This window comes from Musa acuminata, chromosome BXJ3-8, assembly GCF_036884655.1.
Source record: "Musa acuminata AAA Group cultivar baxijiao chromosome BXJ3-8, Cavendish_Baxijiao_AAA, whole genome shotgun sequence".
In the NCBI taxonomy this organism is placed as follows: domain Eukaryota; kingdom Viridiplantae; phylum Streptophyta; class Magnoliopsida; order Zingiberales; family Musaceae; genus Musa; species Musa acuminata.
The window spans coordinates 1,661,770-1,675,000 of NC_088356.1; the positions used below are offsets into that span (position 1 = coordinate 1,661,770).

Sequence of the window (13,231 nt, forward strand, 5' to 3'; positions counted from 1 at the left end):
GGCAAAAGCAAAACAATAGCTTATATCATTCTCGTTAGCATTTACACTTGCTGAGTGGGGTTTAAGAACACATTAGCAAGGACGAGTAGGTGGCTTAGGGTGATCCCTAGGGGTGAGAAATTTGGGTCGTTGAATAAGTGTTAGTATTGTGTTAGTATCTGTTCCGAGGTGGATGTACTGATGTGTAGAAAGGGTGACTACTGCCCCCCTTAGTAACAATATTGTAGGTCATGGGCAATGCCTATTCGTTTGAGCATTCATTGAGAAGGTTAAGGGCGGGCATTCCTACAACATTGAGCCCTCATTCTAATGTCAAAAGTGTTATGGGAAGATGTCATAAACGTCCTGGTTAACTCGATATGATCTAGACTCATATGCGTAGGGTTGTTCAAGATACCTTCAAGATAAAAACATCGAGCTCCTAAGTGCTACTTATATGAAGATTGAGGTCGGAAGAGGTTTCTTGACCTGGTTTCTTCAATACCTAAGTTAGTAACCCGAGATAAATACGTATGATCATAAGTGTTAAAAGTGATCCCCTTACGATTGCGCTAAAAATAAATTTTTATACCTAATCGGATAGAATATAAAATATTTTATGAAAAGATAGTCCTCTCTAACCATCTCCGTTTGACCTTTTCTCCATGTGGACGATGGAGTTAATGTGAATATATTTCGATAAATAAGCAATACATTTAAGAAGCACAACTATCCGGCAATATAATATGATTAAATGTATAAAATACAAAATAAGCTATGCTGAGTCCCTAATACTATCTACTCTTGAAAGTGATGCCGATGATATACAAAATCCCATAAACCTTAGTCAAAACAACTCTGTACAAATCTGAATCATGGTAGCGTACATTAAAATCACCACCGTTGGTCAGGTGGGGCTCCTATTTATCTACGGTCTAAAACGAATGAATCGTGCCGAAACCTCGATCCTGTGGCGCCCGAGACAGGGAAGAAGGCTCAACAACTCCGGTCCTGTACACTTGTATAGAGGACCGGCGCTTGGTAGATGGCGTCACCGTTTCACGCGTACAAGTCGCTTAATAAGGTGCGTATTCCACCTTCTGATACTGACACCCCCCTTTATTCCCTCGGACGCCCAATTTGTTCACTCAAAGGCGACATTATGAGATGATGGGGAGAGAGTACATGTATCGAAAAAGGGGTGTAGTTTAGAGACCCAGCGGAATAAGAGAAGCTCCCGTGCTCGATGAGCAGCGTACGACGCAAAGTTGGTGCCGGGCCTTCCGCCCTCCGAAGACGAACCTTCGCCCGGGGTCTCGCCTTCCCCTACCCCTTTTCGTCAGGTACCGTCTCATCCTTTCTCATCCAATTCTCGATCGTTCCTTCTTTTTTCTCGCTTTGATTCGTTAGAATATTATTTTTTCCAAGATCTCTTGCAGGTTGGTAGCATTTCTTCTTTTTCTATATGTTTATTCCATGAATTCTCATTGTATTTTCAGGTTGAGGTGTGTATGTTTTAGTCTTGATCTCTTTGTTCTCTGAGACAGGCAGGTGTTCTGCAAGAAAGCTGAAGTTTTTACTCACGGTGGACTCCTCTTAGTCGAGATCCATCGCCATGGCGTGGCTTAGGGCCGTGTCAGGTGTGGCCACATCGGCAATTAGGAGAAACCTGGCTCAAGCGCCGCATCACACCGCCAGAGTGCGCGCCCTGCCCCATCCGCCGGCCCGGACCTTCCACTCCACTGCCCTCAGACGCAAGGCCGAGTCAGCCGCGCCGATCCCCCGCCCCGTGCCCCTCTCCCGTCTGTCCGACAGCTTCCTCGACGGCACCAGCAGTGTCTACTTGGAGGAGCTGCAGAGGGCCTGGGAAGCCGACCCCAACAGCGTCGATGAATCCTGGGACAACTTCTTTAGGAACTTTGTTGGACAGGCTGCCACCTCGCCAGGAATCTCCGGCCAGACCATCCAGGAGAGCATGAGATTGCTGCTGCTTGTCAGGGCCTACCAGGTCAACGGCCACATGAAGGCCAAGTTGGATCCTTTGGGTCTAGAGGAGCGGGAGATTCCGGAGGATTTGGATTTGGGCCTCTATGGATTCACGGACGCAGACTTGGATAGGGAATTCTTCCTCGGTGTGTGGAGGATGGCCGGCTTCTTGTCGGAGAACCGCCCTGTGCAGACCCTCCGCGAGATATTGAACAGACTGGAGCAGGCATATTGTGGGAATGTGGGGTATGAGTACATGCACATCCCTGATAGGGATAAGTGCAATTGGATAAGGGACAAGATTGAGACGGTGAAACCAAGGGAATACAGTCGGGATCGTCGTGAAGTCATTCTTGACAGGCTCATTTGGAGCACTGAGTTTGAGAATTTCTTAGCTACCAAGTGGACAGCTGCAAAGAGGTTTGGCCTCGAAGGTGGAGAAACCCTGATTCCAGGAATGAAGGAGATGTTCGATAGAGCGGCTGACCTAGGGGTGGAGAGCATTGTTATTGGAATGCCTCATAGAGGAAGGTTGAATGTCTTGGGTAATGTTGTCAGGAAACCGTTGCGCCAGATTTTTAGTGAATTTAGTGGTGGCACAAAGCCTGTGGATGGAGAAGTTGGGTTGTATACAGGAACTGGTGATGTGAAATACCATTTGGGTACTTCATATGATAGGCCGACCAGGGGTGGGAAAAGGATTCACTTGTCTTTAGTTGCCAATCCAAGTCATTTGGAGGCTGTTGATCCTGTTGTGATTGGGAAGACAAGAGCAAAACAATACCACTCCAATGATACCAAGAGGATGAAAAATATGGGTGTATTGATCCATGGAGATGGAAGCTTTGCGGGGCAGGGTGTGGTTTATGAGACTCTACATCTCAGTGCTCTTCCCAACTACACTACTGGTGGAACAATTCACATAGTGATTAACAACCAGGTCGCTTTCACCACTGATCCTAGGTCAGGAAGGTCTTCTCAATACTGTACAGACGTTGCTAAAGCATTGAATGCACCAATCTTTCATGTCAATGGAGATGATATGGAAGCAGTTGTACATGTTTGTGAGCTTGCAGCAGAGTGGCGACTGACATTCCATTCTGATGTGGTGGTTGATGTTGTTTGTTACAGACGATTTGGCCACAATGAGATAGATGAACCCTCTTTCACACAACCAAAGATGTATCAGGTGAATAATTCTTCAGTGTAACAGTTTCTGGCACACTGGCTTGCATTTGTTAATATTCTCTAACACATTGTTTATTTTCCATTAACGCAACTTTGCAGTTTCCTTTATCTTGCACTCATTATTTGCATGGCTAAACTTTTTTTTGTTTGCATGGTAATGAATCATAAATAGCTAAGCTGTGAAGTCATGAGAACAGTGACTCCGAGTTCTATTTGTTTGCATGCACATGCTATTTCTACTCTTTTTAGGTTTTTAAAAAGATTTTTCGACCAAATTAGCAAATAATTATTTCTTCTACCGTGCAGGTCATTCGGAATCATCCAAGTGCACTTGAAATTTACCAAAGCAAGCTTTTAGAGTCAGGAGAGATCTCTAAAGAAGAGATTGATAGGATCCGCAGCAAAGTCACTTCCATTCTGAACGAGGAGTTCATTAATAGCAAAGACTATGTTCCAAAAAGGAGGGACTGGCTTTCAGCATTTTGGACAGGATTTAAATCTCCAGAACAGATATCACGTATTCGAAACACTGGGTACAGTTGCTTGTTCGTTGATTTTAAATTTCCTGTAATCTGTTGTCTTCTTGTCATGCATAATGTAAACTTCTGAATCATTCTGCAGAGTTAGACCTGAGATTTTAAAGCGCGTTGGACAAGCCATTACATCTCTTCCTGAAAATTTCAAGCCTCATAGAGCAGTGAAAAAGATCTTCGAGCAACGTGGTCAGATGATTGAAACTGGGGAAGGCATTGACTGGGCAATGGGAGAGGCGCTAGCTTTTGCTACTCTTATCATAGAAGGAAACCATGTTAGGTTGAGTGGCCAAGATGTCGAAAGAGGTACATTTAGTCATCGCCATTCAGTTATTCATGACCAACAAACGGGAGAGAAGTACTGCCCTCTGGATCATGTTCTGATGAACCAGGATGAGGAGATGTTCACCGTCAGCAACAGGTCTGTACTATGAGTTTTCTGCTTGTTTAGTATGTAGGTTCATATACTAATGGACACAGATAACTTATAAATCTCACCTAATTATATGATTTATGTTCTTGGAAGTCAAATAATTCGTGATCAATAAATGCCATATAATTGAGTTGTTATGATTTGGTTCTGTATAATGCTCTTGCTTGTCTGGACTTCTTAACATAAATGTTGTATCAGTGGAGTTTTAGTACACATATCTATATCAATACCATGTAAACATTATCATTTTCATCTGTGCTATTTCTATCCAGTTTGTTTGCTCTTTAAAGGTGGATTGATCACTCAATTAATTGTTTACCGTATAGATTGACCAATTCTTTTGCTAAATGGTTCAGATGTATAAATTTTTCACAAATGCTGGTAAAGCCTTTAGTGACCATCTGATGGTTGGATCTGGTATGACTTTGTTCTTCGTGCCAATTAAAATTAAATCTCCGTGGATGCTATTGATTATATTCATTCTTTATTGTGGGATGCCATTGATTTTCCTAATCATTGACTACCTTTTCTTTTCCTTACCATTTACTTGCATGCTTTTCTACACCTAGAAAGTGTCACCGTTGGTTTCCAAAGAATTGGATTATCTTGGAAATGTATATTTTTTTCAAGCAATAGTTTCACTGAGGTGTGTTAATTGCTTGTTCCTGGAAATGGAGCTGACTTGCGAAAACACAAAAGGATGAATACCTATTACTGCTTCTGTTGGTACTCAAAGCATTGTAGGTTCTCAAGGGCCTTTCATTTGTCCTATTTATCAAAAACACATGATAACAGTGGAATTTTTTCCTATTTTGGCATCTATTTTTCTTTGAAGATAGTGTCTTGAAAAACTTTACATATGTATTTCATCTTTGTTTGCTTACATGCTTTTGTTGGGATAACTTAAGGTTGTTGTCTTAAAAGTAGGACCAATTCAGAGTTGTCCAAGAACTGGCATGGTATGCATTTGAGTTACTGTATACATGAATTAACCTCCACCATTTGTGTTATGTTGTAATGAGTATGATCTTTTTACACTCCATTCAAATTGCAGTTCGCTTTCAGAGTTTGCTGTCCTTGGATTTGAATCAGGATACTCAATGGAAAATCCTAATTCATTGGTACTTTGGGAAGCTCAGTTTGGTGACTTCTCGAATGGTGCTCAGGTAATGTTTGATCAGTTTTTGAGCAGCGGAGAATCCAAGTGGCTTCGCCAAACTGGGCTTGTTCTTCTACTTCCCCATGGTTATGATGGTCAAGGCCCAGAACATTCAAGTGCACGACTGGAGCGTTTCCTCCAGGTAATTTATTATAACTATCATGTGCTGTTTATCACATTTAAGTCATCTGTCATTTTTATCGTTAAGCAGATCGGCTTCTATATTTGCATTTGATCTCCATGCTTGTATCGCGCTGGTTTTGTTATGTGTAGATGTTTATTTTTCTTTCCCCCTTTCCCAAGGTCATTGTTCATCCACTAGTTCATTGCTTTTCTCACTGATATTGTAATTAAAGTTCAGGTACATCATAAGAGATACTGTTGTGTATTTGGTTGCAATTGGATGTCTATCTTGACTTGTAGAGCTCTACATTTTCTTTGGCCGTTATTTTCTATGGCTTGAGAAGGTGATTAATGGTTTCAATGATGTAGTTTCATTGCATCAATTTCATTTGAGCTATATAAGAATATTATTACCAATTAATGTTATAATTTCTTACACTTTTTTAAGCTTCTTGAAGTATTATAGTTATAGTGTTTATCTGAAAATTGATGTTTTACTGTGTTAAACAGATGAGCGACGATAACCCGTATGTAATTCCTGAGATGGAACCAACTCTACGGAAACAAATCCAGGAATGTAATTGGCAAATTGTCAATGTGACAACTCCTGCTAATTATTTCCATGTTCTGCGACGTCAGGTAGTGTTCTGAAATATACTTTATATTTTTGTCGTGGAATTAAGCTGAAGTCATTGTTTAATTTTCCATCTAGATCCATAGGGAGTTCCGGAAACCTCTGATTGTAATGTCTCCCAAGAACCTGCTTCGTCACAAGGACTGCAAATCAAATCTATCCGAGTTTGATGATCTGGAGGGCCATCCAGGATTTGATATGCAAGGAACACGCTTCAAGCGCCTTGTAAAGGACCAGAATAATCACAAAGAAGTTGAGGAGGGTATTAATCGTCTCATCTTGTGCTCTGGAAAGGCAAGTTATATGATTTCACATCTTTCTTCTCTAGAACATTTGAGCTTGCTTGTTTTTTTTTTTCACCATTTTAAATGATCCAACTAGTTCATTTCTGTTGAAATATGATCTTTGCAGGTCTATTATGAACTTCACGAAGAACGTAAGAAGTTGGACCGTAAGGATGTTGCAATTTGTAGAGTCGAACAGCTCTGCCCATTCCCTTATGACCTAATTCAAAGAGAGCTTAAGCGATATCCAAGTATGGGCTCCTCTGTTTGATCACCACAGATGCATTTTCTTTATGCTAACTGCTTTTAGTTCCCATCTTCAGTGGAACTTCCTTTCAAGTGTTTTGTTAAATTTGTTTATTGTCATATACATAACTGTCAGCTGGGCCAGGAATGTTACTGGATTTTGACTCATTTTATAGCATATCGCATTGGGCTTCCCTGCCATTGCTGGGGATTCATCCTATTCAATTGTATCAGGATGAATTTGGGCTGCTGGCGATCAGATTAGCTAGGGAAGAATCTTGGCTGAATCTTGTGTTCTTAGCTGCCCTTTCATGCTTGTTGCAAGTCATGTTGTTCAGCATCAGTTTCAGCTCTGACTTGACAAGTTTGCCCACAAAGCTCAGTAAAAGTTCAACTAAAGCTTTGCAGCGGCATGAATAACAAAATTTTAGGATTAAAGGCCAAACTTCTTATCATCCCATGGTGTCTTTTAAATTACAACTTGTCCCTTATGCGTATGTAGAGCTGCTGCATCTACATGTTGCTTTCTGCTTCCTACCCTGCACATGTTGTGTGTTTACTTACAACTTTTGCTGGTACACTATTTTGCATCACTCCTCAGCTTCTGCATTACATTTCTTTTTGTATTAATTTGCTGATGATCTTTGTGGCTAACTTCAATCTCGTCATATGTGTTTCTGCAGATGCAGAGATCGTCTGGTGTCAGGAAGAGCCGATGAACATGGGTGCATACGGTTACATCACTCCTCGCCTATATACCACGATGAGGATGCTAGGTCGGGGGACTTTTGAAGATATCAAATATGTTGGAAGGGCACCTTCTGCCGCAACAGCTACCGGTTTCTACTCGGTTCACGTCCAGGAGCAGACTGAGCTTGTACAGAAAGCAATGCAGCCTGGTCCGATCAGTCATCCTCATTAAAACTCTTCTTCTGTTTCCGATTCTAAAGGAATAAGATGGAATGAGTTGTTGCCTGAACTCTGTAACATGTTTCAGGCAAGGTGTTTAAGCTCATGAACCAGTTCATCATTAATTGTTTTGGTGCCTCTGTTGTCATTTGCAAATGGCAGCAAGCGGTGATTTTTCACTTGTAGTATTTCCAGTGTATAACATGTTGGTGACAGTCCACCACCACATTCATACCGTGAAGACCATGCGAGCTTCACATGTTCGATCAATTGACGTATGTACAGTATTTTCTTTTCGTCGACAACATCGAACCGAGCAGGCGTTCCTCTTTGTTCCCTACTTTTCTTGCACGCTATTGCACAGCGCCCAAAACTGGTAGCAGAAGGAGAGCAGAGGATGATGATGACAGAAAGAGGGAGCTCAAAAGCTGCCATCCGTTAGGTTTGCCGCGGTATGCAAATTCCTGTTGGCTTCTAAATCATCGCACTTTTTATTCTCTATCTTAATGTCAAAAGCATGGCACCGTTTCTCCTCGATGCGGCGGCCACAATTATTAGATTCCGTCAGTTGACAAGGTTGCCTTCTCCCCGGTCTCGAGCACGTGGTTAGACGTGCGAAGGCCGCCTTTGGCCTCTCCTCTCTGCACGCGCCTACCAGGTGTTCGGTGAATTGAATCAATGAGACCTTTTGTGAACACAGTTGGCCTCTTCTTCTCCCTCGTGCTTCTACCTATTCTTTGGATGGCAAATTAGGATCTGAGCTCCGGGATTAAACAATGGGTTCCCTCAAAAGGTTTCAGAATCTGCTGGCTTCCAAGCAGCTGTGTGTTCTCCCTACGAGGAACATCTCCTCGGCCTGCACCTTCCCCCATGATGATGAGCACGGCGAGCTGCTGCCTCTTGAATCTGCTCCCGCTGTTCTGTGCTGGTCGGCTGCCACACCGTGGTGTCCGTCGTCCAACTGTACAGCGAAGAGGGAGCTTACCGGCCGGTGGTCGGAGAACCGCGACTCTCCTCTCACGTACCACATTTGCTTCATCCCCTTCCCTCGCCATAGTATACGGTCGCACCTGTCGCAGCACATCCCATGCACAGCATCAGATATATGCATACATATGATAATAAAAACGTAGCATAGAATAAGATTTGAACATGCAAATCTTAGTCCTTGATCAACCAATGTCAGCGATCAAAACATAGACCATGGTTAACTCCATGGTGTCGGCAGATCTGCTATAACACAAGGGAAGAAGGGGCAAAAATGTCAAAGAGCCTAAGCAAGGCTTAGGTTGCACGAACGTGGGTGCTTGGACTAGAATAAAGGAGGTCGGCCAATGTGCGGCAGTAGTAGCCATAGATTAAAGCTATGACAGACTTTGATTCTTAATCCCAACATGCCATGCAAATTGGGCAGGTCAAAGTCAAACAACCTCAGCCGCCTGTCCAATTGGAGAGTCAGTCAGTCACATGACACGACTCTGACATCTATCTATCAATATAGTAGGAAGCTTAAAACAAGATGAAAGGAGAGAATTAGAGGAGGCATTTACCAAGCTGGGGTGCGTCTTTTGTCTCTTGAATTTGCCCAATTCATATCATAAATGTCGGAATTAGAAATGTATTTGTAAGTCGGAGGGAAACATATCCTCCCTTCCTCCCACCCAGCAAACACTACCCCTGCTTTGTGTTGTATACGAAGCTGCAGCCATTCATACAAATAACCTAATCGATCAGTGATGGTAGCCTTAAACTGGATCGTGCTGCGTGTCTTCGACTCACCTGGTCCTTCTCTAATAAGCCTTGCCAGTCTTGCTTCTTTAACAGTTCGTTTGTGTCGTTGCCGGCGGAAGCCAGTCGATAATTAAGATCTCCAAGCCATATGATCCTACTGCAAAGATAAACACATTGATGAAGGATTAGATACTATCATATACGCACGACCAAAGCTTCCTTTTATTAAGGCTTACTCATGCTCCAGTATTGTCCGTGGACAACGAGGTGATGCTGCTCCTGGAATCCTCCTGCGTGCTTGTGGGAACCTCGTCCTCTTCATGATCTCCATCACATCGGAGTTCCTTCGGCCCTCGTCTTCATCTCTCTCCCCGGAAGCCAGATGCGTGCAAACGAAGCAGAACGTGGTCCGGTGAAGTGTCATGCTGACGGAGGTCGATCCCTGCGGCCGATCACATCATCCATGTTTCCATGGCGCGCAAAAATAGCAAGAACAGTAACTGAGCTGATCCTACGAACCTTGTTTCCCATGCAGCCCATGATGCCCCTGCCGACGCAGGAGACCTCGAGGCTGGTGATGCACTGCACCAGCCTGGTTCGCACCCAAACACAGAGGAAGATCCCCACCATCTGCTTGCTTGCCACGAGGTGGTACTCCTCGCAGCCGTCTTCGGCCTCCTCCAGCCCAAGCTCAACGGACGAGAGGTCTGGGAAGCTGACCCTCCGCTTCTCCGCGGCGTTGGTGCAACGACTGGGAACGCCAGGGGCGGCCCTGTGGTGGGAGTCCAGCGTCTGACCAATGAGGGAGAGCCACCTATCCGCGGGGCCCTTGTCCTCGGGGCCCAGCACATTCCCGGCGTTCAAGGGGACGATCTCCTGAAACCTGCGGCACAAGGCCAGACACATTTAGATGGAGTAATTTGCTGCAGAGCAGTCGAATGGTGAGGATGTCTCCTGCTGATGGGTCAGACACTTGCACAGGAATGGTAGTGTACACTAAGTCAACAACTCTCGCTCCCATCCGCCTTTACTGCGAGTGCCAGACCTCGTTGATTCCCTGCACCTTCTTGTCCTCTCACTGCTTCCAGGGAAGGAGTGGAAAGGACTCTTCTTGCTCCTTCACATCATCCTTCTCAGTGCGTGTGACTTGGCTCCATTCATGTCATCATGTTCTTCACAACGAGTCACAGCAAACTCCAATTCCAGAACAGCCGAAAGAAGTAGATTAAGTTGCTAAATGTTTAATCTTTCAGGGAAAGGAGAAGCAGAGGGAGAGAGGGAGTCATCATGATAATTGGCAGAAAGTGATCTTTTATGTGATAGGTTCGATGCAGTACCCGAGGACATAGATGTCTGCAGGGGAAGACGGCGTGCTCATGAGCCAATCTCTTAGGTTGAGCCCACCGTGGGGTGGTCGCCCTCCCACGTTCCATGTCCCCACGAACACCCTTCTCCCACCATCATCAGCAGCATATGCGCAACAATTATAGAGGACGATTAGTGCACTGCTGAGTAAGAAAAATGAGGTGGTATCAACTCCAAAATATTCTCCATGGGATGGATTAATGCTCGCTACCGGAGGTTCTCGGTGGGCAGAGAAGAGCCGGCTAGTGACTTGTCTTGCGAAGGGGGAGGTTCGAGATTGCCGGAGCGCTCCACCACCCACCCACCTATTTACTCACAGAAACAGAGGAAAAGAACGAAGCTTTTCATGTTGTGTCATCATCGTCAACTAAATGCGCTGAGTACGTTTAAGAGAGGGCAACGAAGGAGGCGGTAGCAAAGTACCTGACAAGTCCCTTATTCCGAGCACGCTGCTGTCCTTGTCCGAACAGCTCTTCCTCCTTTGTTGCTCTCCAAGTTTATCTGCTTTTTATCCAAAAAGAAAAAAACGGGACGGGGGCGGGGGAGAGAAAGAAGCAAGCTTTCAATCATAAAGCGAGGAAGAAAGACAAAAGCGAAGAGATCGAGGGACAGGAAGTGGCAGTGGGAGGACTGGGCTTACTGTTGCGGTCAGAGGAGGACTCTGCGTTCTTCAACTGGAACCATTTCCAGACCACGGTCTTTGTCCAAGAAGAAGACTGCGAACAAGCTCCGTAATAAGTTTTTGATAGCAGATAAGGAAAACTACACTGCGAAAGGAGTTCAATTCTGGGAGAAAAATCCCACCTTGGGCATCCGAGTGTGCTCTGCTCTCATCGCTCCGACGAGAAAGATGCAGACCTGGAAGGAGAGAAGCAAGAAAGTTGGGATCTTTTACCTAGCATGACGCGCGTCGAACAGGGAACAGAGAAGAGAAAAGGTTGTCGAAGCCATTGTCGAAGCAAACACATCGGTAAGGAAACCGGAGAAAGAGGACAAAGGTTTTGACCTTGCAACTACTGTCACTTCACGATAACATCAATAAGTGGCCCATTGTGTCTAAATGACACCGAAGAAGAAGACGAAGAACAAATCATGATTCCCTGATAACTGAACGGCTTAATTCCATGGCAAACTACAGACTACAGGATTCTTAGACCGATGCATTCAGCACAACATTGCCCGATTAGATCGCTCCCCGATTCATCTTCTCAACTCACATTTCTCAGAAGAAAGAAGCAGATGCTAACACAAAACAGGGGTTATAGATCACAAACAGAGATCCAAAAGCAGCATACCTTACCGAATGAAACAAAAGGCTGAAGGAAGAGATGGCAATGGCACAGCTGATCGCCTTCAAGCGCGGAAGAGAGAGAGAGAGAGAGAGAGAGAGAGAGAGAGAGAGAGAGAGAGAGAGAGAGAGAGAGAGAGCTCTCGGGAATAAGAGGCGAAGGTCGACCCTCTACGCTTTGTAGGCGAAGGTGGGTTAGATCGCACGGCTTCCTTTTGCTTTGTAGAGCTTGTTTTATTATATTCACGATCTACACCCTAATTGACCTTAATACCCTCTACAAAATGGGGAAATATCTGCCATTTTTAATGTCTGCATCGAATTTAGCTGTATTAATTAATTATCTGATTTTATTTATCCTTAGATTAAATATTTAAATTATTATTATATATTTTCTTATACCGAAAATATTTCATGTTGAGAGTTTGAAATTTCATCATATGATTTACTCCCTGTAGAGAAAAATTGACGGATTGGATTGAAATCATGATTAAAGAGAAAAATATTTTGGAACGTGAATTGAATTAGAAGAGCCACAAGGAAAAGAAAGCTAAAGTTGACGAGGGAATAGATTCATCAACACTTGTGTGACTTGCACCAATCCACATCAACCTAACTCGAATAAATGAGTGGGCATTTCCTATGGATCCTTCCACTTCCTCAGGCCAAAATGAGGAGCTTGAAGGCATGGCCTCTTGCTGTCTTTGACATCGTGTAAAGAATCACGTCTCCTTCATGATCCCCAAACATGTCGTGAACAAAGAAATCCAATTATTTTGGTGATTTAGAGCCTCTGTCTATGATCATGTGATGCAGTCAATGATAAAGGAGGGGAGCCTTTGATCAATATGTCATCATCCTGTGCTACTCTTTGTTGCGTAGAATAAATACATCAATTATGTAGCTTAGGTGGACAAAACCGGGATGCATGATCTTGACACTCTCATGTACACCCTCGGTTGCTCCTAAAATATAATCAATGATGAGACTTGGGATTTTGGTGGGGTATTTGTATTTTCATTTTTGGCATGATTTGATGTTGTATTCATCACCAGTATATTCACACACGAATCTTCAAGTCACGAGATGGGGAACATACATCTAAGATACATCACACCAGTATATTCACACACGAATCTTCTTCTTCCTGCGTCTATCTTCTTCTTCTTCTTCTTATTTTGGTGGTCGACGTGAGGCACATAAGCGAAAATACGCATCGGGATTCTGAGTGAAGTACCGGAAGTCCTCCTCATTCATGTCTTGAAGAATCTGAAACGAATTCAGCAGGAGGTCGTCGTCTTCGCTCGTCTTCTCGCCACCTTCATCTTTCGTAGTTGCCTTCACAGTACGTGCGCCATGAAAGCCAAAATACT

General features: G+C 43.9%; 2 protein-coding genes across 3 annotated transcripts; one reads left to right on the forward strand and one right to left on the reverse strand.

Annotated features, from left to right (window-relative positions):
* The first annotated feature begins 1,166 nt into the window (after positions 1-1,166).
* LOC135645572 (uncharacterized) lies at positions 1,167-7,744 on the forward strand. The gene is made up of 9 exons (XM_065164081.1): positions 1,167-1,322; positions 1,527-3,154; positions 3,460-3,686; positions 3,775-4,107; positions 5,174-5,420; positions 5,912-6,040; positions 6,114-6,329; positions 6,447-6,570; positions 7,249-7,744. Exons 2-9 carry the CDS (start codon positions 1,595-1,597, stop codon positions 7,485-7,487), a joined length of 3,075 nt encoding a protein of 1,024 aa, XP_065020153.1. The 5' UTR covers positions 1,167-1,322; positions 1,527-1,594; the 3' UTR covers positions 7,488-7,744.
* A 197-nt stretch (positions 7,745-7,941) lies between these two features.
* On the reverse strand, positions 7,942-11,976 carry LOC135585688 (type I inositol polyphosphate 5-phosphatase 8-like). 2 transcript variants are annotated; one of them, XM_065164082.1, is made up of 11 exons: positions 11,866-11,976; positions 11,375-11,428; positions 11,211-11,286; positions 10,994-11,071; positions 10,782-10,875; positions 10,543-10,653; positions 9,725-10,088; positions 9,442-9,647; positions 9,254-9,362; positions 9,025-9,173; positions 7,942-8,544 (listed from the first exon to the last, which is right to left on the reverse strand). In XM_065164082.1, exons 2-11 carry the CDS (start codon positions 11,402-11,404, stop codon positions 8,271-8,273), a joined length of 1,491 nt encoding a protein of 496 aa, XP_065020154.1. In that variant the 5' UTR covers positions 11,405-11,428; positions 11,866-11,976; the 3' UTR covers positions 7,942-8,270. The 2 variants fall into 2 exon arrangements, with proteins under 2 accessions (XP_065020154.1, XP_065020155.1); XM_065164083.1 differs by having other exon boundaries at positions 11,871-11,967.
* Between the last annotated feature and the right edge of the window lie 1,255 nt (positions 11,977-13,231).

What these genes read in the sequence shown, in the direction of transcription:
- LOC135645572 (XM_065164081.1), top strand. Translation starts at nt 1,595, where the DNA reads ATGGCGTGGCTTAGGGCCGTGTCAGGTGTGGCCACATCGGCAATTAGG. An exon ending in CACAACCAAAGATGTATCAG is followed by an intron (nt 3,155 to 3,459) that starts GTGAATAATTCT and finishes TCTACCGTGCAG; the next exon opens with GTCATTCGGAATCATCCAAG. An exon ending in GACTGGAGCGTTTCCTCCAG is followed by an intron (nt 5,421 to 5,911) that starts GTAATTTATTAT and finishes TGTGTTAAACAG; the next exon opens with ATGAGCGACGATAACCCGTA.
- LOC135585688 (XM_065164082.1), bottom strand. Translation starts at nt 11,404, where the DNA reads ATGAGAGCAGAGCACACTCGGATGCCCAAG. An exon ending in CTGCCCACCGAGAACCTCCG is followed by an intron (nt 10,654 to 10,781) that starts GTAGCGAGCATT and finishes TGGTGGGAGAAG; the next exon opens with GGTGTTCGTGGGGACATGGA. An exon ending in TGGGCTGCATGGGAAACAAG is followed by an intron (nt 9,648 to 9,724) that starts GTTCGTAGGATC and finishes GATCGGCCGCAG; the next exon opens with GGATCGACCTCCGTCAGCAT.